General features: G+C 33.2%; 1 protein-coding gene across 1 annotated transcript in view; it reads left to right on the top strand.

Annotated features, from left to right (window-relative positions):
- Positions 1-26,642, top strand: part of Pibf1 (progesterone immunomodulatory binding factor 1) — a 211,053-nt gene that overhangs the window by 2,972 nt on the left and 181,439 nt on the right. Inside the window, exons 3-5 of the mRNA XM_048801245.1 lie at positions 5,372-5,472; positions 8,346-8,544; positions 10,115-10,234. Coding sequence (XP_048657202.1) covers positions 5,372-5,472; positions 8,346-8,544; positions 10,115-10,234 — 420 coding nt within the window. The remainder of the gene's footprint in view (positions 1-5,371; positions 5,473-8,345; positions 8,545-10,114; positions 10,235-26,642) is intronic.

The raw sequence follows: 26,642 nt of genomic DNA, 5'->3' as shown, positions 1-26,642 counted from the left end.
TCATCACTCATGGAGCTCCACCCATACAACCTAATCACCCCCCCTACAAAAACTCCACTTCTTAATAATATCACAATAGTGATTACGTTTCAATATCTGAATTTGGGGTGCAGACTCTAACACCTACTAAGCACACAGTATTGGTTGTTGTTATCCACTAAAATAGTATTCTCAATTGTTTACCCCCTCTATGTAATATATATAACTGAACCCCGTTTTTCTCTTGATGAAACAAAGCCACAGAGTGGTTAATACATATCCAAGGCCATTCAGATAAAAGTGGTAGAACTAGACAGGATTCAAATCCTAGGAAGTCTAAAGCCCATACTCCAATAAAGTGAATTTCCAAACACTTCCTTTTATTTACACAGTCGCCTACCCTACTCTAGGTCGCTTGGAACGTTATCAGTGCATCCAGTGGTTTCCTGTCCTTAATAGTTTACTCCTATTGCTTTTACTTCATATACACTCCCACAGTGCTATTGGCTCATATATTCCTCTCTCTCAAGATTTCCTTTAGTACACCTCATTGAAAAAGCCTGAGTTAATATCCCATTTATTAATCCATCCACTCAATCAACAAATATTTCATTAAGTGACAATTATATACCATATCCACAATTACATTTTATTTGGTTAATTCTTTTATTTGTTTTCAATTTATATTGTACTTGGTTTTAAATAGCTTTTCTTGTTTTGGGGTTTTTTGTTGGGGGGTTGTTTGTGGGTTTTGGGTTTTGTTTGTTTGTTTAATTTTGAGACAGGGTATTGCTAACGTGCTGAGACTATCTTTGAACTTGTGATCCTCCTGCGTCAGGCTTCCATACTCCTGGGATTGCAGGTGTGGGCACTGCTCTTATTTTTTTTTTTAATGTGTTACACTATAGAAATGGTGACTGATTCATGAGAGACTGTCTAGTTAACAGCCAAAATTTTAAGTATACATAGTTAGGGATTCAGTTCCATCGTTACCAGTTTCCTGGGGCAAATTCCTTAACTTTTTCATTCCTTGATGTTCTGTAAAATTATAATAGTATTTATATCACAGAATTGTCTTGAGGATTAAATTAATCAATGTATGTTAGCTCTTAGGCACCTGGTATATGATAAAAACACATTATGATTGTAAATAATGTAATTATCTGTAGCTGGCACTATATTAATATTCTTGTGCCTCCACAGTTCTTGATATAGTTTTTGGTGGTAGTTTTCTAGTTGGACTACAAATGTACAAGACTAAGTTAGTTATATTCCTAAATGTATGACACATAATAGTCATTAATCATAACAATTCATTGTTTTTAAAATATATTTACTTTTGTTTCAATATCTGTCTATCTATCTATTTATTTTTGCAAATCAAGCCCAATGCCTTGCACATGCAAGACAAGCACTCCCCCTCTGAGCCACATCCCAGCCTTATTTAGCTATTTTAAAAATCATCTGAATTACTATACACCCATCTGCTACTTAGCTTCTAACTCTTAACATAATTCTCTGTATCTACCAGTCCATTCACCCACAGTATGAGGCACACAGATTGCCTCCAACTTTTTGCTACCTCAGTGCATGATTTTCTTTCTTTATAGGATCTGAAAATAAGTAATTTAAGCCTGGTATGATTATTCTTTGACATTATTAGGAATCCAAGTGCCTTTTAATCTTCTGCTCAGCTATTTTTTAGCATATGATATTCCACCTCAAAATCTTAAGATGGTTGATCTGCCTCCAGTGTTGTATACAGTTACAGGTAGTAATGAGGAAAATGGTGATGGGAAAAGGGGGAATGTGCCAATGGATCAGTCTTCTCTAAAGAGCATTCCTAGAAGTAGAAGTTCAAGCCAATTATCTCAGTTGACTAGAACTGTATAGCATTGACCACCCTTGCCTGCAAAGGATTGGAAGCTAGGAAGTGTGAGTTTTTAACTGGACTTATTGTATTAACTAATAAAAATCCATAGTTAAGTCAGAAAGAAGGAAGATAATATTGGAAGGCAAGTCATGATTTTTTTCTTCTACTCATGAAGGTCTTTTATTTTGACTTAGAAAATATGTGAATCTTAACATCTGCCACAGCATTACAAATGTTTGACTTTATTACAGCTTGTTACTTATAGTTCTTTTGATCTTGTTACTTATTCTGATTTGCTTTCTCTGTCTAAAAATAGAAACAAAGGATCTAAGAAAAACTTAAAAGCATCTATGCCTAGATCAGTGAGAATGAGGTCAGAGAGAATTTAGAAAGGTAGCTAGCTGCCCAGGCTAAACTGATAGTCGAAAATTGTTAGCTTTTCACTTTATCCCCATTCGTTGACACCTACATCCACTTCTTTATTTCTTTATTCTTCTTGCCTATCAGTTTTCAAATGCAGAAACTGGTTTTGTTTATATCTTGTTAGAAGTTTGTGGGTTCCTTATTACTTAGAAAATGAAAGGATGCAGTTTGTCACTGAGTTAAGGAATTTAATTTAGAAGTTAGTTAAAATTGTAAAAGTTGTAATTCTGAAAAAATAGAATTCTTTCCTAGTGGTAATGTATATCCTTGATTTGCAACATAGTAATTATGAGGAATATGGTTATTTTGTATTTTTTTTATGCAGTCTTGAGACAGGATGCTGGGAATGTAGCAATGACGGTTCTTTTTTTTGGAGATTGCATCTGCAAACTTACTCTGTAACTGCTAGACAGTAAGAATTTTCTGCTTTTTGCGCTATATAAGGTCTGTCACATTTTCTTCTTTGTTCTTGCCTTTTGTTTTTCTGTTTTGTTTTTCATTTTTTTTTCCTAGACCTTTTAAACTATAAATCCTATTCTTAGTTCACAGGACACACAGAAATAAGACAAGAGCTGGATTTGACCCATGGCCATTGTTTGTTTAGGTTATGTAGTCAGAAAAGTTATTGGCAGATTTTAGGCAGGTGGTATTACATGTCCTGATTTTTTTATTCAGAATGGCACAAAAGTAATAGAACAGATAAGGCAGAAGGAGATGACAGGGAATTGTCGTAAGGCTGGTGAGTTTCTGCTTCAACTAGAACCATTTATTGAGAAATGGAAGAGGTGGGAAGAAACTGATATGGGAATTAAATGTAAGTTCTCTTTAGAACACATTAAATTTTAGCTTCTCATTCGATACCTAAATGGAATTGGCTATTAGAGTCTAGGGGAGGGTCCATGACTATTTATCTACTTATGAAATATACCTCAGCATACAGATGGCATGTAAAGCCATGGAATTGAATGTGATTACCTAAAGAAAGCAGAGGGCCAAGTCAAGGGGCTGTCCTACATTTAGAAATGAGGCAGAGAAGAGAATCCAGCAAAGGAGCTTGAGGAGCATAAGAGTATCCAGTATAATTAGAAGACAACCAGAAGAAGAAGTGTCTTGGAAGCTAAACAAGAGAGGTCAGCTTTGTATGGTCATTCTGTCAAGTGAGATAAACATGCCATTGAGCTTAGTATTTTGGACTTTGATAAGCATAGTTTTACTGTGGCTAGATACAGTGGTGCACACCTGTAATCCCAGCTACTTGGGAGGCTGAAGCAGGAAGATCACAAGTTTAAGGTCAGCGTTGTCAGCGAGACCCTCTCGCAAAATAAAAACTAAAAAGTGTGGGAGATGTGGCACATAGATGTAGAGTGTCCCTGGGTTCAATCTGTAGTACCACAAAGCAAACAAACAAAAGAATTTAGTGTCACTGGAATAGGATGGGACAAAAATTGTATGGAAGTTTTACACTGAAGGGGAGCAGAAAAATGATACTGGAGTGAAGGTGTGGTGTGATGAAGAGAGCATTATTTGTTGTTTTGTTGGTATTTGCTTAATAATAAGAATGATCCAGTAGAGAAGAGGAATTTGATGTTGCAAGAGGGATTTACTTGAATATACTAGGGACTGTCAAATTCATCTATTTTATTTTTAATATTTATTTTTTAGGTGTAGATGGACACAACACAATGCCTTTATTTTTATGTGGTGCTGAGTATTGAACCCAGGTCCTGCTGTGCTAGGCGAGCGCTGTACCACTGAGCCACAATCCCAGTCCACAGATTCATCTATTTTAAAGGGCAAAAAAGAATTGCCTGCGTTGAAAGGGAAGAATAAAGAGTTTTATAAATAGACTAAGAATAAAATCCTAGGGAATGGAAGTTTAAGGGAAACACAATATAAATGGCAAGCATTTATTTTGGCTGTAACAGCTTTCCTTTAAGCTAGTGACAAAGGAAGTGGTTGAGAAGGGTCAGATCAAGAAAGACTACTGTATTAACCACAGAATTTAGAATTTTTTTAATATATTTTTTTAATTGTAGTTGGACACAATACATTTATTTTTATTTATTTATTTTTATGTGGTGCTGAAGATTGAACTCGGAGCCTTGCATGTGCTAGGCAAACACTCTAACACTGAGCCACAACCCCAGCTCCAAAATTTAGAATTTTTTATTAAGATAGGCTCTTCTGAAGAATTTAAAAATGGGAAAGTACATTTTAAATTATTTTATTAGAGCATTATATTTATACATGATATTTGGGTTCCTTTTGATATATTTTACATAAAAGGAATCTGATTTCAATCCCCATTCCTCCCCTCCTTTCTCCCTCCTTTTTTCTGTCTATTCTATTGTTCTTCCTTTCACACCTTTATTTATTTGTTTTTTATTGGTACTTTCTACATATGCATGAAAGAGATAATTCCTTTGTTGCATTTATATACACACATGACATGTTGGTTAGATTCAGGGAAAGTAAAATTTTGACATCATTTTAAAAAGGTAATGTAAAGGAAGATAGATGAGAAAGTTGGTAAAACCATAGGCAGGGAAGCCAATGAAGAATTACAGTAACCTAGGCAAGCATATCAAACAGAATGTATATTATTTATTTATTTATTTATGTATTTATTATTTTTACTTTGGACGCTAGGGAGATTCAGCAAATATGGAATTAGGTAAGGTCAGCTGTCCATTTTGTTTTGAATATTCATTGCCTCACCCATGTCCTAGTCAATTGAAGATGTATAGTAGCCAGATTAATGGATCTGAAATACAAATGTTGGATCTGGCCTAGAAATAATAACTAGGCAAGACAGCAGCATGAATTCCCAGTTGTCAATGAGCTGCTCAGTTGGGAAGCTTGGGTTAAGATGAAAACAATAGTCTTATGATAGTCTGGCAGAAAGCCATATGCCACTCAACCATTTCAAACCATAGTATGAGCAGACTTTGCAGTCTGTAGATACAAACCATTATAAAAGAAACCCTCTATTCATTTTTATTATGTTTCTTTTAAAAGTTTTTAATTTTTTTTTCAAATTAAAGGTTTTTTCTGTATGATAAATTTGAAAATTGAACACCTTATTCTCTTTTTAAGATTGAAGAATTAGAGGAGAAACTGAATGATGCACTTCACCAGAAGCAGCTACTTACTTTGAGATTAGACAGCCAATTGACTTTTCAACAGAAGGATGCCAGGTAAAAAAAAGTTTTAAAAGCAACAATATCTGTTTAGTAACTAAAAGTAATCTTATTTCCTGTATGCACATGTTATAAGCTAATATAGAGAAATTTTAAGTAAGCGATGGTAATAATTTTCACATCAACACCAAAAAATAGGTTATTTGATATAGCAATATAAAAAAATATAAAAAGTCAAAATTCAACGTTTCATTCAACTAACGTTGAGCAGTGTAAGTGAACCATTAAAAGACAAAGGAGGCTATTTAAAAGGACCACCTCTTGACTAGCTGTCTAGATTAAATTTTCTTCATGGCTTGTTGGAGCTTTCTGCGTACTTTCTCCAGTTCAATTGTGTTCTTATCAAGATCCCACTGTTTGCTCTCAAATATGTCTATACCAATTATGCTCATGTAATTGATTCAAAGTTATATAAACAATTGAATATGAATGTGAAAAAGTGACAAAATCATCAAATTAAGTATCAGTAAAACAGGTTTAAAGATTAGGGGCAAAAAAATAAAACAAATCTATGAAAAGTATCTGCTCAGATTTCTCTGAATGTTTTTTTTATATAGAAATGAAAGTATACCTTTGTATTCAAAACATCTGGACCTCTGTAAAAATTGTGGCAAATGAATGTTTTTTTCTATGTTTTAATTAGAAGTGTGTAAAGTAGATATCTTTCTGTTAAAAAATTCACTATTTAATCTATTTCCTAAAAAGCAGTGTGGCAATTATTAGCTACTAATACATTAGATCTTAAACCTCATTATACATCAGAAATACCTGGAAGGCTTATTTAAAAAGATTACTGGGTTTAGTCCTCAGAGATTCTGATTTGGATTGGGTCTGGGAATGTGCATTTCTGCCAGTTTCCCAGGTGATTCTGGTGCTATTGGGACAAAACTTTGTTAGACTTTTTTCAGATTAAATGATCCTGAAAGGGCAGTTGGGAAACTATTTCTGTGGTGTTAATAAGTAGTTGGATTCTGAATATATTTTGAAGGTAGAGCTGATAAAATGTCCTGAAGAGTCAGGGATTACACCAACATTTTTAGTCTGTATAAATGAAAAGATGAAGTTGCTGTCAGCTCTGATGGAAGAAGTCATAGTGGATGGGTTTGTGAGTAGAGTCGAAGTTCAGTTAGGTACATGTTGAGTTAAAGTTGAATTGTTAGAAATCCGTGTGGAGGTATATGAAAAAATCTGGTCTGTAAGAACAAATCTAGGAGTCATTAGGATATAGCCCATATTTGAGTCATTAGGCTACATGAATTCCCAAAGGGAGATTATAGACAGAGGTCTAAGTGCTCCAACAGTAAGACAAAGGAAATTGAGAAGATGCCATAGTAAAAGGAGAGAAACACAAAGAACGTGTTGTGTCTATAAGGCCAGGGAAACAAAGTTTATCAAGAAAGATCACATGTGTCAACTGCTATTGTTAGATCATGGATAAAAAGAACTAAGAATTGATCATTGGCAGTCTATCATTGAGATTTAAGTAAAGGGTAAAAACCCAATTGGCATGGGTTTAAGAGGTAAAGAATTGAGAACTTAGACAACAAAAATAACTTTTGAGCAGGAGGGAACAAATAAAAGGAAAAGTGAAATGGTGTCGTTTTTTTAATTTGTTCATTTGTTTTAAGATGAGAAAAATAATAGCATGTTTGTTAATGGGAGGTGAAATCAGATTGTTTTTTCTTGCTTTAAAATCTTTGGGTAGACGAGAATAATAATGGCTTCTATGCATGTTCTTTTTTTATTTTATATTTTTTTAGTCATACATGAAAGCAGAATGTATTTTGACATATAATACATACATAGAATGTACATACATCAATCATATTGTCTATTCTCTTCTGCTGCCCTTCCTATCCTCCCTACTCCTCCCTCCTCTCCCATCCTTTCTCTCTATCCAATCTAATGTTACACACTTTTTTTTTCTTTTTCTCATTACAACATCATATATGTATTTTGTATAACAATGAGGTTCTCCTTCCATCTTCTGTGCAACTCCCCTTCTCTCTCTTTTTCCCTCCCACCTTTTTTCCCTATTTAATGGTAGTCTTCTTTTCATTCTGTTCCTCCCTATCTCATTTTGAGTCACCCCCCCTTATATCAGAGAAGACATTCGGCATTTGTTTTTTAGGGATTGGCTAACTTCACTTAGCATAATCTGCTCTAATGCCATCCATTTTCTATGCATGTTCTTTGAGAATGGAGAGTATCTGCACATTAGTCTCATTGGTTGAATGACTACTTTATGGTGGTTCATTGTTGCCATCTTAAAAGAGATATTCCTTGAAGTTCCAGGATAAAAGAGAAATGAAAATGAACTTAATAAGGAGAATCCAAAGCAGGTGTAAAAGACTTAAAACTTAAGCAGAGGAAATGTATAATTTTATGATTTGAATTTTTAGAATTATTCTTTAACAATATCAATTCCCTAATAGCTTATGTGGCTAGACATTTGTTAATTAGTATGGAAGTCAATTTTATGTATAACTGGTTAAGTAAATACACTTCAGGTTGTAGACAAGAACATATTGGGCAGCTGTGTACAGTGTTGCATGCTTATAATCCTGAAGACTGGGAAGCCAAGTCAGAAGAATCATAAGTTCAGCAACTTAGCAAGACCCTGTTTCAAAATTAAAAAAAAAAAAAAAAAAAAAAAAAAAGAAGAAGAAGAAGGGGTAGGGATAGGATTGAAGCTCAGTGGTAAAGAGAGAGCCAGTGGATCAATCCCTAGTATCCCCCAGCACAAAAAAAAGAGAGAGAGAATATTATTGGACTTCTCATTTCCTAATTTTATGTTATTATAGAGAACTTTGAGAAAGTCAAATTGCAAAGATTTTTTAAAGCTTGCCGTAAATTCTCTCCTAATGTAGAAAATACCAAGAACTAATGAAACAAGAAATGGAAACCATTTTATTGAGGCAGAAGCAACTAGAAGAGACAAATCATCAGCTAAGAGAGAAAGCTGGAGATATTCGTCGAAACCTACGTGATTTTGAGTTGACAGAAGAGCAATACACAAAGCTAAAAACTTTTCCTGAAGATCAGCTTTCCATTCCTGAATATGTATCTGTAAGTGTTAAGTTTGCTGTTTATGTAGTAGTCATTAATGTTGAAGTACAGAGCTGATAAATTATATTAGGGTCCTGATCTGAAAATAGTGAGTGGTGTTCAGATCATCAAATTTTAAAGGTCTTTGACCATTGGTCTTTAAAGGCTAGCAATAAATAGGGCTCTGAAGTTATGGGCTACTTAGTCCATAGAAATGAATTATTTTATCATAAGTGATGGTTTATAATGTTCTCAAATGGAAAATTATGGAGGTGAGCCACAGATTAGCTGTTGCCCAGGGTTTATTAGGGATAGTGGGGGAGAATGGAGTTGGTGTGGTTATAAGGTGAAGGATAAGAACTCTGTGGTAACAAGAATAATTCAAAATCTTTCTTGTGGTTTTATATAACCCTATGATTAGAATTAGTCTGTGACAGTGATCTAAAATTGTTTGGTGTCAACATCTCTTTATCAGTATTTGCCATATTAGAAATTAAACCTGACAAATTTTTTTATATACAAGAATGTAGAACCAGGTGTGATGACACAAGCCTGTATTCCCAGCTTCTTGGGAGACTAAGGCAGAAAGATTGCTTAACTCCCAGAGTTTAAGACCAGCCTGGGCAACATAATGGAATCCTGTCTCCAAAAAAATGTGTGTGTGTGTGTTTACGTGTGTGCACACAATCCATTAACTATACAAGCTGCGATGTCATTTATTGAGAAGTTTCAGTTTATATACTTGTATAATAAATCATCACTAATTACTCTCTCCTAACTTACTAATTGGCTTCTGAGTCTTATAGGACCTTTACGATAAAACACTTTGCTGAGTTAGGGCAGGCCAATTCCCCTGAGAAAGTTAGGAGTGGAAGTAATCGGATCAAAAATACCTCCTGATTCATCCTGCTTATCCCTTGCACTGTAGTGGCAGCAGTAAACAGAGCTTTGCCAAGGACCTGGAAGAGCAAAGGATAGCACTGGGGGTGTGGTTTAGTGGTAAAGTGTATTTTAGCATGTGTGAGGCCTTGGGTTCAATTCCCAGCACCACACACATACGAAAAGAATAGAGACTATCTCTTCATCAGTTATTTATTGTTTATCATATATTTAGACATTGCAAGAACCCGAGTGAATGTCTGAAACCTTGAATAGTATTAAGTGTTTTATCAAGTATGCAGTTTTTTTCTATAAATGCATACCTGTGGTAAAATTGAACAATTATTAATTTAAAATTAATTATTAATTTTAAAAATTAATTTATTTATTTTAAATTTTTGTTGTTGTCAATGGACCTTCATTTTTATTTATTTGTATGCGGTGCTGAGAATCGAACCCAGTGCCTCACACATGCTAGGCAAGTGCTCTACCACTGAACCATAACCCCAGCCTGGTAGTATTTATTTTCATAGAAATTATTAAAATTTATGATTGTTTCTGGAATATTTTCAGACAACAGTTAATGGTAGGTAAAGGGAACTATGTAAAGTTAAAATATAGATAAAGGTCGACTACTGTATTGTAAATTAACAAATTTTAATTGTAATTTGGAAAGACTTCTTATTAATTTTGGGTTTTTCTTTTTTTTAAGATTCGTTTCTATGAACTAGTAAATCCATTAAGAAAGGAAATTTATGAACTACATGTGAAAAAGAATGACCTATCAGAAGAATTAAGTACAAATAAAGGCCAATTGAAGCAATTGACAGAGGTTTGTATGGTTTTGATTATTTGTGGAAGAAGTGAGAACTTTTTCTATCAGGAGTTTCTCAAGATTTGTGGTAATATAAAAGTTGGTCATTGAAAAATGGCACTATGGAGTGCTGACTTCTGTGATTCTTCATAAGTAGTAAGAACTAGGTTAAATTGGAAGCAGTCACCTTACAAATTGAGAAAATAAGTCTATGATATTGATAGGTAATCCACAGTTTAGCATTTTGTTGTAACTGGTTTTCATAATCAAATACCTTTGAAATCCTAAATATGGCCCATATCTGAAAATTGCTATGTGATTACTCAAATGAGATATATGCACACAAGAGTTTGCTTAATAATTTAAGTTTATTTCTGATAGTACTCTGTCCAGAAGTTTTGGCAAGAAACAAGAAAGATAGGTGAAGGTATATGGGGAATCTTTTTTGGTTCCATAAGTAAGATAAAGGATGTTTCGCCTTTTTATTAGGGTGACTTATAAGCTCTGATTTTCCTAGGACTGTCCTCATTGTTCCTGATATATAGTATTAATAGCACCCAATTCATTTTCAAAGGCCTCCCAATCTAATTGATAAATTAATTATAAGGTCATCATATTTATAACTCTTTATTTATAGGAGAGTGGACTAATCATTAGCTTGATTATAACATTGGTCAAATGTCTCAGAATACTATCATGTTAATATAGTTTGCTGAGAAAAAGAAAACTTGCAACTCTAGACTTATTATTAATGTGATATATTTTTAACTCCATAGTACAATAAGTTTCTGTACTTTTCAGACTCAAATATCAGTAATGCCTTTATGTCTCAGAATTTAGTTTGATTTACCCTTGCTAACACCTTTAGATTGTTGATAAGAAAGCATAGATAATTAATGTGCTTTAACTCATAAGGTTCTTAGGTGTTTTAATGCATTAATAACTTTTGAACATAGGAATGGTTTTATTTATGAGTCTGTTAGTCACTGTTTCCATAGAAACAGAAACAGGGTGTGTGTGTGTGTGTGTGTGTGTAGGGAGAGAGAGATACTGAGATTGAGGGGTGGGAGAGATGAAGAAAAGTTTTAAGAAATTGGCTAGTTGAGCATTGTGGTGCACACCTGTATCCCAGCCAATCCGGAGGCTGAGGCAAGAATATCGTGATTTCAAAGGCAGGCTCAGCAAAAGCGAGGTGCTAAGCAACTCAAGACCTTGTCTCTAAATACAAAAAAAAAAACAGGTGGGGAGTGGGGGGCAGCGCCTGGGGATGTGATTCATTGGTTGAGTACCCCTGAGTTCAATCCCCTCTATCCCCCTACCCACTCATATAATTGTGGAAATTTGGCAAGTCCAAAATCTCGAGGTTGGACTGGCAGGCTGGATACCTAGGGAATAGTTGTAATTCAAATCTATAAGTAATCTGCTGGCTGAATTCCTTCCTTTGGAAGTCCGTCTATTAAAGCCTTCAACTAATTAAATGAGGTTCACCCACATTATGGTTAGTAATCTATATACTCAAAGTTTACTAATTAAATGTTAATTTCAACTAAAATAAATAAATAAGTAAATAACTTCTCAGGAGCATCTAGAATAATGTGACTAATGTATTGTGGCTTAGCCAAGAGAACTCATGAAATTAACCCTCATGTATAAGTTTATTTCTTTCAGATTTATCACCTCTCAGCTGAAAGCATAATCCTAAATTTAACAGTATTATAAACAGAGTTAAATCACAATAGGGAAAAAACTAATGTCTTACATATTCAATAAAAGGAATTAGCAATTCAGAGAATGTGATATAGATACAATAGAATATGATATAGATACAACATTATTTTTATGTTGAGGCTACCCTTAGAATTTGGTTCTTCTACTCTGTTAAGAGCCTAATACAAGTCAACTTACCAAACACTAAGAAATAATAAATTGAATAATTTAAAGTGAGAAATAGAACCAGATCATTAAGCAGCTTATTTTTTTTTAAAAAAAGACCTTTTAAATAAGAATAGTAAATAACATTATATTTAATATTAAAAGAAATTTTGCTACATATTGTTGGGGTTTATTTTTGAGGTGGTCATTAAATTACCAACTAGTCACAAGCTCCTTGTTTATTGAAAATATGAAATGAAATCGGGGTTTTTCAGTTGGAAGCATCATTTTTTCTCCTGTTAATTTTAAATGTTCTCATTTGGGTTCTTTGATGGTATTTCATGTTTTTCTCCTGTTTAGTATGTGGGCATTGTATACGATATTTAATTTGGTGGCCAGAGGCAAGCAATGAAAACATAAATAATGCCCATCAAATCCAAATGGAGTAGCAAAAAAATTTTTGAATTTTTTTAGTAGTGCCATTAAATTTCAAGTTTCTTAACCCCCCAAAAGTAAGTTTTCCTTTTATGAGAGAAAATGCAGATTTCTTCCCTAAATGATGTATGAGAGAAAAAGTAATAGCCTTTTCTCATAAGTTTGATGTAACATTGAAAGCCTTCAAGTAAAGATACAAAGACTTAGGGAAGTCTATTTCTGTGGACAGTCATGCAGAAGTATGACAAGAGGACAAAAGGTATGATCTAATGGTAATAACTAGGGAGGAACTTAACAAGGTTTGTTCAGATTCTTCTTGACCTTTCTGTGTGACATTCCTTCTTTTATAGGGCAGGACACTTGTCACATGAGGATCTTCAAGGGAAGAGCAAAAGAGGTGGTCAGAGAGTGACCTTCCTAGGCTTCATGGCCTGCTTCAGGGGAAAAGGAATGAGGGGACTTGCAGTTTCTATGACCTGCTTTGAGAGAGAGGGCAGGAGAAAGTCAGGAAAACCTTGCTTCTGCATTTTTCTCAATTTCCTTCAAATTAAACTACTCAGTATGGTAGGGTAACATATTTGGGGGTATCATGTTCTGAGCTCTGATGGGAATAAATATTTTGTAGTGAGCAAACTGAAGCATAATCTAGTGAAAGAGAGTACTCATTGATTTCTAAGTGCTTTTGAATTTGACAAGAAAATGAAAAAACAAGTATTACATTGTTCAGCAGATAATAAGATACATTGCCATGCAGTTAATGGCTATAGAGACTATAAAGTTACTGATTTTTAGTAAGACTTCATCCAAAATTTTTATATTACATTATTTGAATGATCTCTTCATACAGTAATTCAGCAAATACTTTAGCCTAAATCTTACATTTGTTTAAGTTTTTAATTTTTCTTGTCGGCGGGGGCGACTGCCGGGGATTGAACTCTGAGGCACTCGACCATGAAGCCACAGTCCCAGCCTATTTTTGTAATTTGTTTAGGGACAAGGTTTTGATGAGTTGCTTAGCTTGCTTTTTTGCTGAAGCTGTCTTTGAACTCATGATCCTCCTGCCTCAGGCTCACAAGCTTCTGGGATTATACGCATGTGCCACCGTGCCCAGCTAAGTTTCTAATTTTTAAAGGAATGGTGTGGGTCTTACAGATGACTTTATGTGATTTTAAGGTTCAATAAAATGAAAATTTTGAAAAAAAATAACTATATGGTATTCACACAATAATTTTAAGGGGCCTCAAGAGTGAACCTGAAACTGCAGCACATATATGATAATTTTGTTATCAAATAGAGTACTTAGAATAGGTCTAACTGCTTGAGAACTGATAAATTACCTGCCCGACCATAGAAATTAAGGACCTCAAGAACTACAAACTGAACCAAACCTCTGTCTTTATAGAATTTACATAATGTATGAGGATTGAGATCAGTGAATATTTAGATAAGTATAAAACCATGGGAGATAGTCAACAAAGAATTCTGTAAATGAACATGTTATAATATTTCACTTGAGTGAGAACTATACATGTGAACAAAAAAGAAATGAGGAATGAAATATGTAAACAAAAAGCCATCAAGAAGGTTCTAAATTTTAGTGTAAAAAAGTTGACAGACTCTTTTTTATTATGGTTAAAGACACAACATTAAAGTTTACTATTTTAGCTATTTTGAAATGTACAGTGCAGTAATATTAGGTATATTCACATTTTTAGGCAACAGATCTCTGGAACTTTTTCATCTTGAAACCCTGAAATTGCATACCCATTATTAGACACTAATCTGCCCCCCACCCCCACCCCCTCAGCCCTTGGTAAGCAATTCTGCTTTCTGGTTCTATGATTTCAACTACTTCAGATATTTAATGTAAGTGGAATTTAATGTAAGTGGCACTTATAATTAGAATCATACAGTTTTGATACGTATGTTGTGACTGGCTTATTTCACTTAGCATTCTGCTTTTTTAAGCTGTGTAATACTGCATTTTATGTATATACCATATTTTCTTTATCTCTTCATCAGTCATATCTGGGTTTATTATACCTCCTGAAAAAAATTGGCTTTTTTTTTTAAATTGTTATCCTGAGTTCTCAGGGAATTGATTTCTCTTTTGTAACTGAAGAATGAGAGTCAAAAAGTATAAATAGAAAGGAGCTCAGTGAAGACAGAAATGTTCTCTAGGAATAATTGTTTAGTCTAATCTTAATCAGTATTTAACATTTTAGACATTACATTGGTAAGGAAGAACTAAGTAAACTCTTTGTTTGCAGATGACACATTTTATGAGCAGTGAAATATCACACCAGTAGGGAAAATTAGAAAAGATTGCAGAAGTAGATAGATTTTAACTTATTCATTTGATTTTCTATAATGTGTCAGTTTATCCTCCCCCAAATTGGCATGTTGGAAAAAATGGATTACCTGCCTCAGAGTGTATAATTTTTTTTTTTTTTGATAGAGTATGGCTAAATACTTAAGCATGGAATTTTTTGCTTTTAGAATTTCAATATGGTTGTTTATTATAATTTTCATTTCTTGGCTACTTCATATTTTCTTTTATACCATTGAGAATAGTTCACATAGCTGCTTTAAAATTCTGACTGTTAATTCTAACATCTGGGTTGCCTATGATGTTTGTCTTTTCTTTTAAAAATATGTCACGTGTTCCTGTTTCTTCATGTGTCAAGTAACCTTAAACATTTTTATTTAAATCATAGAATAAATTTGAATGATATCATTGTGACTATTATCCTGTGGAGACTCTGAATTTTGTATTCCTCTCGACAGTTCTGATGTTTTTATTTTAGAAACAAATTAGCTTGATTATACTCCAACAGTACATTTTGTTTCCTGGGCACCCGTGCAATTTTAAGTTCAAATTTTTTTGGTTTCAATAGGGCTATGTGGAGTTTGTCCTATACATGTGTTCTTCAGAGAGCAACCAGAGATTTGGGCAGAAATTATCAACAAAATTCAGATTTTCCCCTCTGTGGCTATCTCTAGAATTCCTTCTTCACTTTAGAGCAGCTGCTGTTGTCCCAAACTATCTTTTGGTTCTCCATTTTAAAAAGACTAAGGACATTCAGTTGCACCTTTGTCCATCCAACAGGGCACAGAATGGGCCTCCCCTTACAGACTACACACCATTAGAAAACAAACAAAACAACTAGGAAACTCACCAGGGATTGTTCTCTTCTACTTTTATATGGATTCCTATAGTCTGCCTAATTTTGATCAGGGAGATTGAGCCCTTGGATGTTTGATATTTTGTCCAGAATTTATAGGTGATTTTGTGGCAGGAGTGGTCAGATGGGAGCTTATGTGACCATGACGTGAAACAGATTCACCATTTACATGCAAGTGAAAAAAGAAAATCCAGTCTATGAATGCCATTTCCCTAAAAAGAATCTTAGCTCTTTGGAGACTATCTTTCTTAACATGTTAGGTTTTTACTGACATGAATGAGAACATGTTAGATAATATAGAAAATAATTAGAAGTAAAATTAAAAACATCATCAGACCTTGAACAAAATTTGCAGTTTTTATAATACTGTTTGTAACTTTGATTGTTTATACTTTTTAGCAATCAATAATAGTTAATTTTGATAAAACTAAAATCTGGTAGTTGGAGAGTTGAGTTTACTATTTGAAAATACATAAAGATTAGGATGGATACCAATAGCTTAAAAAAATGGGATTGAATATTATAAAATTATGGTACAGTAAGGGGAGTACTCTCAAAAGAAGACAAATTAAGGACAGTATAAGAGGATACTACTATTCATAGAGCAGGTAGTAAACAAATGGAAACTTAGAAGGAAACAACCAACAAATGTAATGTCTCAGACATTGCAATAATAATGACAACTTCACAGTGATTTACTAAAAGAAATGGTTTTGAGAATGGCAATTATGAAAACACACTTTCCATTTTAATTTAAAATAATTTAGCTTACCTTATCCGAAATGGTCTTAAAGTTTTTACCACATGGTGGCAGTATACCTCCATCTACTTTTTAAAAACCCATTTTGGGGATACCTGGGAAATCTTGTTTTTAACCTAGAAGTCAAAGCATTATATTAACCTTATTTTCATTTGTGTTTGTTTCATATCAGCTTCCTACAACTAATCAAATACTATTTATTCCCTAGTAAAATTCAGTAGATCTACTGAGAAGAAGCATTATAAAAACCAAAGCTTTTTTTCCATAATATGTGGTCAGATCAAAGGTGCCTCAATTATTACACTGATTTCAAAATTATGTCTTCCAAAAGTACTCAGAGATGTTAAAGTCACACAGGTACACAATTAATTTGACTAGACTTTGATCATATAATCCGCTACTTCATGGCAAGTATGAGGTGAAAATTGTTGTAGAAATTTAATAGAATATAATTCTTGACCTTTAAAAAGAAATAGCATGATGTGGCAATTTTATCAGATTTCTGTAATTTTCTTTCATATTTTTTTCTAGATTTTTAGTTGTTTGCAAATGATATGTGATACTAACACCAGCAAATAGAGCTTACCTTTTACTTAAGCCTGGAATTTATAAGTGTCAGTGATATATAATTATAGCACATTTTCATCTGTATTATGTATGTGAATTATGTGTAATACTTAATGTGTATGTACTTAACAGATATTTTTATTTCTTATTCTCTTTGAAATTTTTGTGCATCTCATGCATCTAAGTTGTGGGAAGCTGTTTTGTTATTGTAGAGTTAATTCAGTGTGCTTCTTTCATTACAAAGAAAGCAATGTTAATAATACTATGTGAGGTATTGAGTCTTAAGAAAGCTATTAAGTTTCATGAGGAAATGGTGAATTGTTTCTCTTTTATGAGAACTTTGGTAACTAGGAAGCAAAAAGTGTTTTGGTCAACAAAACTTCCTTGTTTAGAAACACAGTTATATTTCTGGAGAAAAATTCTGCAAGATTACCTGGAGGCTCAGCATAAGTATTCATATGTAAATAATCCAGTTAACTGTGTTTGTATGAAAATTAGATTTTTCATTAATGATAAATACTTGTTATTCAGGTTCTTGTGTTTCGGGAAGTATGAACTGTTTTCTGAAATTTCTTTTTATGCTGCTAAGCTGATGAGCATAAAATTCCTTTATAAGATACAGGTTTATAATGTTACCCTTCAATTATAATTATCCTAGAATGTTGAACATACTTGTTAGAAAACAATAATAGATATGCTTGTCTCTTAAAGTAAATAAGCATGCTTAAAATTTAAATTCATGGACACCTTGTATTAGTCAGCTTTTCATCACAGTAACCAAAATACCCAACAAAAACAACCTAGAGGAGGAAAAGTTTATTGTGGGCTCACAGTTTTGGAGGTGCAACTCTGTTGCACTGAATCTGAGGGGAGGCAGGGAGCATCATGGCAGAAGGGCCTGGGGGAGGAAAGCTGTTTTAGTTCATGGTAGCCAGAAAGAAGAGAGGAGAGAGAGAAAAGAAGTTAGGGAGAGAACATATAATCAATCCCCAAGGATATAGCCCTAGTGACCTACCTTCTCCAATCACACCCTACCTGCTTATATTAGTTCTTTTCAATTATTAATCAATGAAATGGGTTGATCCACTTGTAATTCAGTTATTTCACCTCTGAACATCCCCGCATGAACACAGGAGCTCTAGGGTGACACCTCATATCCAAATCATAACATACCTCAAGGGTTCTAATTTGGGGCTTAGCTGGAATTAAGAATCTCAGTTTTTAATAAACAATCCAGGATTTTAATGGGGCAGATTCATGGACCATGAACACAATTTAAAAATGAAAAAGTTTTATTTACCTATTAATTACAGTGAAAAATAATCTTTGACTTCTGAATTAAATTTCATGGTTTTTAGCATTGTGTTTTAATGCTACTCTTTGTCTTTGGCATAAAAGTAATATATTATAATGTATTGAACAAATTTAAGAATATATTGAAATCACACTACCTGAAGCATTATAGCATGTTGTTACATTTCTTACTTACATGTCTAAAACCTACCTATTGCGCTCTTACAAAACTATTGGATTTTTATAAGTAATGTGACTTATAAGTAAACGAAATGAGGGGGGAAAAAAAGTTCATGGAAAAGTTATGAAAATAATTTTAATTACGGCATCAGAAAGAAGCTTCTTTTAGCTGATTATTTCATATTCATTAAATGAGGAAACAACATTTCAAAGAATATGACTTCATTTTCTACTACATTTATTATCTTAAGTTATTAGTAAGATTTTTAATTTCATGGATAGGTTTTGAGGGATTTATTAGATATTTATCAAGATAAAATTTTGAACCAAGTAACCAAGAGGGTGTTTCGTATTATGGAAGGAGAAATCAACTCACAAGGGACCTTTCCAAATACCTTGGATTAAATCCAGAGATATAATGACCACTTTATTGTCTCAATCTATGTAGTATGTCTCAATCCAAAATCTGCAGACATATTTTTAAGTGAGATTTCTTTTGGGTCATTTTTAGTTTTATGATTTAATTTCTTTATTGTGATTTAATTAGTAAAAGTACATATAATGTGCAAGTGTAAGAATTAATAAATGTATATACTACATGTTTGGGATTAATCATTTATAAGAGATTGCTGTTAATATTATGTCACTGTCCATATTTGCATTTAATTTTGTGATGGCATCACACCACAAATAATAATTTAAAAAGTAGGAATTAATATGTAAAATGGGCATTTCAGCCAAACAAGGGCTTAGTGCTGTACTGGATCACTGTATGTATAAAGATTTCATAGCTCAAATAGAGAAAAAATGTGCCCATATTGAGTCCTGATACTACTAGGTATAGCCTTGCCAAACTTGGACTCAAAATGAAATAACTCAATTTGTTTTAACATTTTAACATCTAATTATATATCCCATATGGACTACTCAATAGAATAACATTTTGAATTTTATAGTCAGTTCAGACTACTGAATAGAATAAGCCTTACTGTTTTAGATTTAGTTGAAAGAAGTGGGGGGGGAAAGGGGATTCTAGAAGATGACAATATTAATGGATCCCCCTCACCCACCCCTGGAATTCCAGTTATCTGATTTTATATATTTATTGATTGATTATATATTTTCTTCTGATAAATGACTGCTCAAGTCTTTGGCCCATTTGTTGATTGGATTATTGTTTTTTGGGTGTTAGGATTTTTGAGTACTTTATTCTAGAGATTAGTGCTCTATCTGATGTGCATGTGATAAAAATTTGTTCCCATTCTGTAGGCTCTCTATTCACCTCATTGATTATTTCTTTTGCTGAGAAGAAGCTTTTGAGTTTGAATTCATCCCATTTATTGATTCTTGATTTTAATTCTTGCACTATAGGAGTCTTATTAAGAAAGTTGTTCACCCTTAGTAGCTTAAAATAATTTATTATTTATCACATCTCTAAAGGTTGATAGGTTCAGCGGAGTATTTCTCACCTGACTGACTTTTGAGTCATTTGTCATCTGAAGTCTTTTTTAATTTGGAGAGAGGATAGAATGGCAGGCAAATCATTTCCCATTTGGGTCTCTAAAGGACCTTTTAACAAAGCATGCTTTCAGGAAACTCAGACTAAACTCAAGGGTGTTAAAGACCTAACTTCAAAATCCCAGTACCCTATATCTGCCACATTCTGTTGGCTAAGCAAATCATTTAGTGAAATATTTTCTACTTCTCAGTCAGGGAAAGCTTACATACAAAAGGAAGAAATTCTTAGAAGCCATATAGGGGATAGAAAATCCCAGCATTTGGGATTTTCTCCCCAGACCAGAGAAAGACCCTGGAGACAGTATAAGATAATGCTGTGCAGAAGCAGAACAGATTATTGGCAGAGCTTGGCCTATAGAAATGTATGGATCTCTCTCCCAGTATGGATTGTTTTCTTTGCCTCCAGAAAGCTGAGGAACACATCAAAGTTTTCCATTTAAAGAAAGAGTTTTTTGTTAATATACTTTGTCTACAACCAGAGATATGAAAAAATTGTGCTCTATATGTATAATATGAATTGTAACGCATTCTGCAGTCATATATAACAAATTAGAATAAAAATTTTTTTAAAAAGGAAAAGGGGAAGTTAAAAAAAGTTTTTCATATTGATCTTCAAGCAAACCTACCTCTGTCTATAAGAAATATGCTTAATGCAAATTAATAAGGAAATATTGAAAAAATGATGGACTAAAAGTTATAGGAAAAAAGAGCAGGAAGGTAATATTAATGTCAGATAAGGTGGATCTAAGACAAAAACCCCCAAACAGGCTGACAAAGTACATGAGTAATAAAAGGTGATTTTGTAGTCATACAATTTTACATAGCAAATGACAGTAATTGTAGAATAAAAATTTTGGAAAAATGGGAATGTGATGAAATGCTGTAGTGTTTAGGAAACTTGATATCTTTTTTGAGAATGGGATAGATGTAATGGACAAAAAATAAATATTAGAAGATCTAATTCTATCATAATTTTGATGCACCTGCTATACAGAAAGCCTAATTTTCTTGATCAGAGAATAAGCTTTTTAAATGTCAATGAAGAATTTACAAAACTATCATGTTTTTTCTCAGTCATATGATAAAGTAGTAAGTTTTTTAGGTACAGGTTTTATAGTTTATTTTTGTTATAGTAAAACCAGAGGAAAAAATAAAAGGTGAAGGGAATTAAAATTGGTAGTTAAGGAGCATATCTTTTGGATCAAATAGTTAATAAAAACTGAAACAAGAAAGCAATGAAAATATTTTATATCAAAATTCTGAAAGCTGTGCCAAAGGAAAATCTTTAGCCTTAAAATGCCTTTACTATTATTAAATAGAGAGGCAAAATAAATTAATGTATTACTCATCTTAAGAAAGCAGAAAAATTGTCGGGTATGGTGACATTCCTGTAATCCCAGCAGCTTGGGAGGCTAAGTTAGGAGGATACGAGTTCAAAGCCAGCCTGAGCAATTTAACAAGGCTCTAAGCAACTTAGCAAGACGCTGTCTCTAAATATAAAAAGGTGTGGGGATGTGGCTCAGTGGTTGCGTACCCCCTGGGTTCAACCATTAAAAAAAAAAAAAAAGGCAGAAAAATGGGTTGGGGCTGTAGGTCTGAGGTAGAATACTTGTCTCACATGAGGCACTGGGTTCTATCCTCAGCACCACATAAAAATAAATACATGAAAAGATACTTTGTCCACTTACAAATTTTTTTTAAAGCAGAAAAAAATGAATAAAAGTAGGTTGTTTGGAATTAATGAAGAGAATTTGCATCTATATAACAACTTGAAAACCAAAAGTAAAGTGAGGCAACAAAATGTAACTTATTAAATTGACAAAAGTGAAGAACTTGAATAGAATGGTTACCATAGAAATATTACAAAGGTGAATGAAGGTGTACAATGATAAGGTTACCACTAGATTCATTGATAGATTTTCCTAGGTATTTCTAGAAAGTCATGTGATTCCAGTATATTATACTCTACCAGACAATTGAAAAAAGGTGGAAAATTCTAAGAAATAATACAAAAGCAAAGGGGAAAAAAAGTATAAGCCAGTTTTACTTACTACTACTGATGCAAATAATCAAAACATTGACAAATATTGTATCAAAAGACTAATACTTAGGTCAGGTTCAGTGGCCACGCCTGTAATCCCAGGGCCTCAGGAGACTTAGGCAGGAGGATCGGGAGTTCAAAGCCAGCCTCAGCAATAGCGAGGTGCTAAGTAACTCAGCGAGACCCTGTCTCTAAATAAAATACGAAATAGGGCTGGGGATGTGGCTCAGTGGTTGAGTGCCCCTGAGTTCAATAGCCAGTGGTACCCGGCTCCTCCATCCAAAAAAAAAAAAAGACTAAGATGATACAAAGTATGTTTCAGGACAGAAAGAATAGGCCATTACATCAGGAAGTTACAGAATAGCCTTGTGAACATGTCAGTAAATGCAACAGTATTCTACACTAAGCTTTTATAATTTTCTTATGTAAGCCCATTGTCTTCCTTGCAAAAAAAATATTTCTCCCATGGCCATTTCTAGCAAGGAAGGTAATAGACTTATATGAAAACTATAAACTCTTAGTGTTGAATATGGAAATACTTGGAAGGGATTCAGGCTATAAAATAGCATATTTTCCACTATTAATATTTTAATCAAATACAATTAAATTTTATTCCAGTATTTTTGATTATTTGGGAAGGGGAAGTTGGAGTGAAGAAGTACAGTGCAGGTTTGGATGTTGATAAATTATTTTAGTCTATATGAAAAATAAATGCCCCAGAATGCCATGGAAAAGAAGATGCAGGTGGGTTAAGGTGAGAAGTGCTGTACCAACCAAAAGCTCAATATAAACTTCAAAACTTACTTGGTTATTTAAAAGTGGTATTGGCATAGAATCAGACAAACAGCCGTGGAACAGGATAAAGAAATAGATATAATTATATACTACAAGAGTGGTAGTTCAGTTTAGTTGAAAAGAATTATGGGGCCTTAGTACAAGTGGATCCTAATCTGTTAAAGTTTACCCTCATAGTTTATATGCTATACAAATTAATTCCTTGTGAGTTTAAAATTTAGAAAAAAAAATTAGACAATTACTGGAATAATCCCAGAGGTTTTTAACATATGGTCCACAAATCTTCAGGGGGGAGCAGAAAGAAATTATTGCCACTTCTAACTAAAATGTGGCATTTCCTTCAATTACAAATACAGACAGAAAATACAGCAAGATTACCAATTTCTGTGAATGGTAACATATGAAACCTGATATTTTAATATCACAGTGTAGTTATTGCAGATATCTTTAGAGTTTATGCTTGTGGTACTTCAGCATTATTGTAGTTATTAGACTTTAGACCCTTTACTAAGTATTGTCTTTAATGCATTTGTAAAGAAGGACATACATTTTCAAAATATTTTGATAGTTTTAATTCAGTATAATTTATTTTCTTTATAATTTCACGTATTTTAACTTAAAATTTTAGAAACAATCTCTGGTTTCACCAGCATCATCAAATTGCTAGTGCGGCCCATGACAAAAGAACTTTAAAATATCCTTAATTTAGATGATTATTAACAGTGCTTCTCAACTGTAATATGAATCTTCTTGGGATCTTGTTAAACTGAAGTCTGATGCATTTATTCTGGGATGGCAACCCAAGATCATTCATTTTTAATAAGACTCCCAGGTGGGATAGTGCTCCCAGCCTAGGCCAGTCCATGGACCACACTGAGTACCCAAGTTCTGGAACTGAACTGTCCATTCTAGTAGTCACAACTACATGTTATTATTTGAATTTACATTCATTTAGATTCAGTTTTTCAGTCTCCCTAGCTACTAGTGGTAAATGGCTACCATATTAGATGATGCAGATATAGAACATTTTCATCATTATGGAAAGTTTTAGAGGACAGCAAATTGTTCTTATGGGTAAAGACTATAAATAGACATTTCATAAGAAGTACAAATCCAAATGGCCAGATGTTCAAACTTGCTAACATTTGGGGAAATAAAATTTTAGTAACATTGAGAGCTGAGGTTGCAAAAAGAAAAAACTCTAATATGTATGCAGGCATAATTTTAAAAATATACATGTTACTGGAGGAAATATGAATTGTTGCAGCCTTTTGGACAGATGTCTTGCAACATTGATTGAAATGAAAAATAAGCGTCCTTCAACAGATACCCCACTATTGTGACTGTGTTTCATAAAGTACTAGGCTATGTTTACTGTAGCATTGTTTCTGGCAGCCAACTGTGGAAAGGCAGGTAGTGGAAGGGAGGGGAAAGGACTAGAAACAAATGCCCATCACTACAACAAGGAAATGGTTGAATAAACCATGGTACAGTCTGCATCATGGAATATTGTGTAGCCATTAACCTGAATAAATTAGAAAATATCAATTTATTTAGGTTTTTCATAAGACAGTGTTAAGTGAGAAAACCTGACTGCAGAAATGAAAAATCCAAGTATTCCATTTTGTTGTTGAGGGAGAAATGACCACTCTGTCTATATGTGTGTGTGTGTGAGAATATGGACATGGAGAAGAATAGGGAAAAATTTCTTACTTTACATGACCTACCTAGGGATGAGGATAAATAGGAGGAGAAAGAGAAAGGAGATTCTTTTAAAGTTCTACTCTGAAACTCAGTGCATATGATAATTCCAATATGCATTTCATTTGTTTATGTAATTATTCATATTTGTTAAAATAGTTAAAATATAAAATTATGGCAATTTACAAGTAAAACAACGTTCTTGCCATAAAAGAATAATCTTTTTTTGCCATACATCCCCACTTGCTTCAAGAACAAAAGAAAATTTATTTTAACTTGACTCTTATGGGTGAATCAACTTAATCCTTTTATCCTTTCTGTGCTTGTTTGTTAATACTTTAATCTCAACCACTAAAAAGGTACGGAAAGCTATTCTTTTTTTACATTTAAAGTCTTTGGTTAACAGGTGATATTTTAAAGATAATTTATTAAATCTCAAACATTAAGACTTAATTTATTTAGTTCAATCATATTAAGTATCTATTGAAAATTGATTCTTCAAATTTGTTTCAATAATTTCCTAAATAAAATATTAGGTATATAAATTGTCTCCCATCACATCATCATAGTGTTTTGTAACGGTCTAATCCGCTAGATCCATGAGCTAGGGGTTATGTCTTAATACCAACAACAATGGGTTAACAGAATAACAGGCTCATAATAAATAATAAATGAGCCAATGAATTAATCAGTTTACTTACTTTGCAGAAACAGCAGTTAAGTCCAGAAAACTTGATTTGCTACAGTAGTAAGTAGCAGTCAGAATTAGAATTCATGTGTCTTGTTCCAATCTACAGTCTACCACACTTGATGAAAGTTCCCTTTTCCATATAAATTATATGATTTTTTCCCTTTAAAAGGCTTAAACTTTTAAGTTCAAATTCACAATTATTCAAACAGATATAATTGAAAAATTACCATGTAATTTATTAAATTTTCTTTTTAACCTGTAGCAGACTTTTAATACTTCAGTTTTGTCTATCTTCAGAAGTCAAAAATTTTCAAAAATAGTAATACATTTCTTAAAAAGCTTAAAGGCAAAGAGTAGACTCTGGCAGAACAGACTCTGTTGTTATGTAAATGGAAGTCTGTAACAATCAAAGGTTAATTAGGTTCCTTGTTAAGTGTTGGTTGCTTGGATTAGATTATTGATAATGTGAAACTGTGGGAATTCTGAAGAATGAGTTCTCGATTACCCAAAACAGCTAACCAAGCCGCTTTTTATCATTCACTGAGTTGCTCTCCAATGTAGGCTGCTTCTGATTTGAATCACTGATACTGAGGTAAATGTCATAATATTGTGTTTCCATTTCTTAGTTTCCCTATCTCCTCATAGTCCAGAGATAATTTCATTTATTAAAGTTTTATTTTGATAAGTAAGTTGCCACTTTCTTCTGATTTTACATAGTACAAGACAAAAGATTTAAATGATGCTTAGAAAATCATCATCTCCAAAGTAATTGCTTTTTGGTTACACAGTTGCTATTTAAAATGTGTTTATTTAATACCATATTTGAATACTTAACTATTTCTTGTAGAAACACATTTGATGTTACTTCTTCAAATTATTTTTTAATATATTTTATTTTTAGTTGTAGATGGACACCGTTCCTTTATTTGATTTATTTATTTTTATGTGGTGCAGAGGATCAAACCCAGTGCCTCATATGTGCTAGGCAAGCACTCTACCACTGAGCTACAAACCCATCCCTGCTTGATGGATTTTTACAGAGCAAACACACCCAATTAACAACCACTCAGATCAAGAAATAGAAGCCCCATTTGTGCTGTCTTTCTCAAAATCTTTAGAAAAATTTTACATATATGATGCATAGAATGCTATTTCAGCTGTGGTTAATTTCAATTGGAAAATAATTTGTTAAGTACAAACATTTCCTATACTTTGAGTATAGTTATTTTAAATGTTAGTGCTTTTAACTAATTCATTCTACAAGCATTTCCAGTGTAATGACTGTTAAGGGTACTGGGTGTATGGAGGAGAGGTCTTTAAGGAGCTCAGAATCATATGTGGATATATATATATATATATATATATATATATATATATATATATATGGA

Source organism: Marmota marmota, unplaced genomic scaffold (genome assembly GCF_001458135.2).
Source record: "Marmota marmota marmota unplaced genomic scaffold, marMar, whole genome shotgun sequence".
Lineage (NCBI taxonomy): Eukaryota > Metazoa > Chordata > Mammalia > Rodentia > Sciuridae > Marmota > Marmota marmota.
This window is presented reverse-complemented; position numbering and strand designations above follow the sequence as displayed.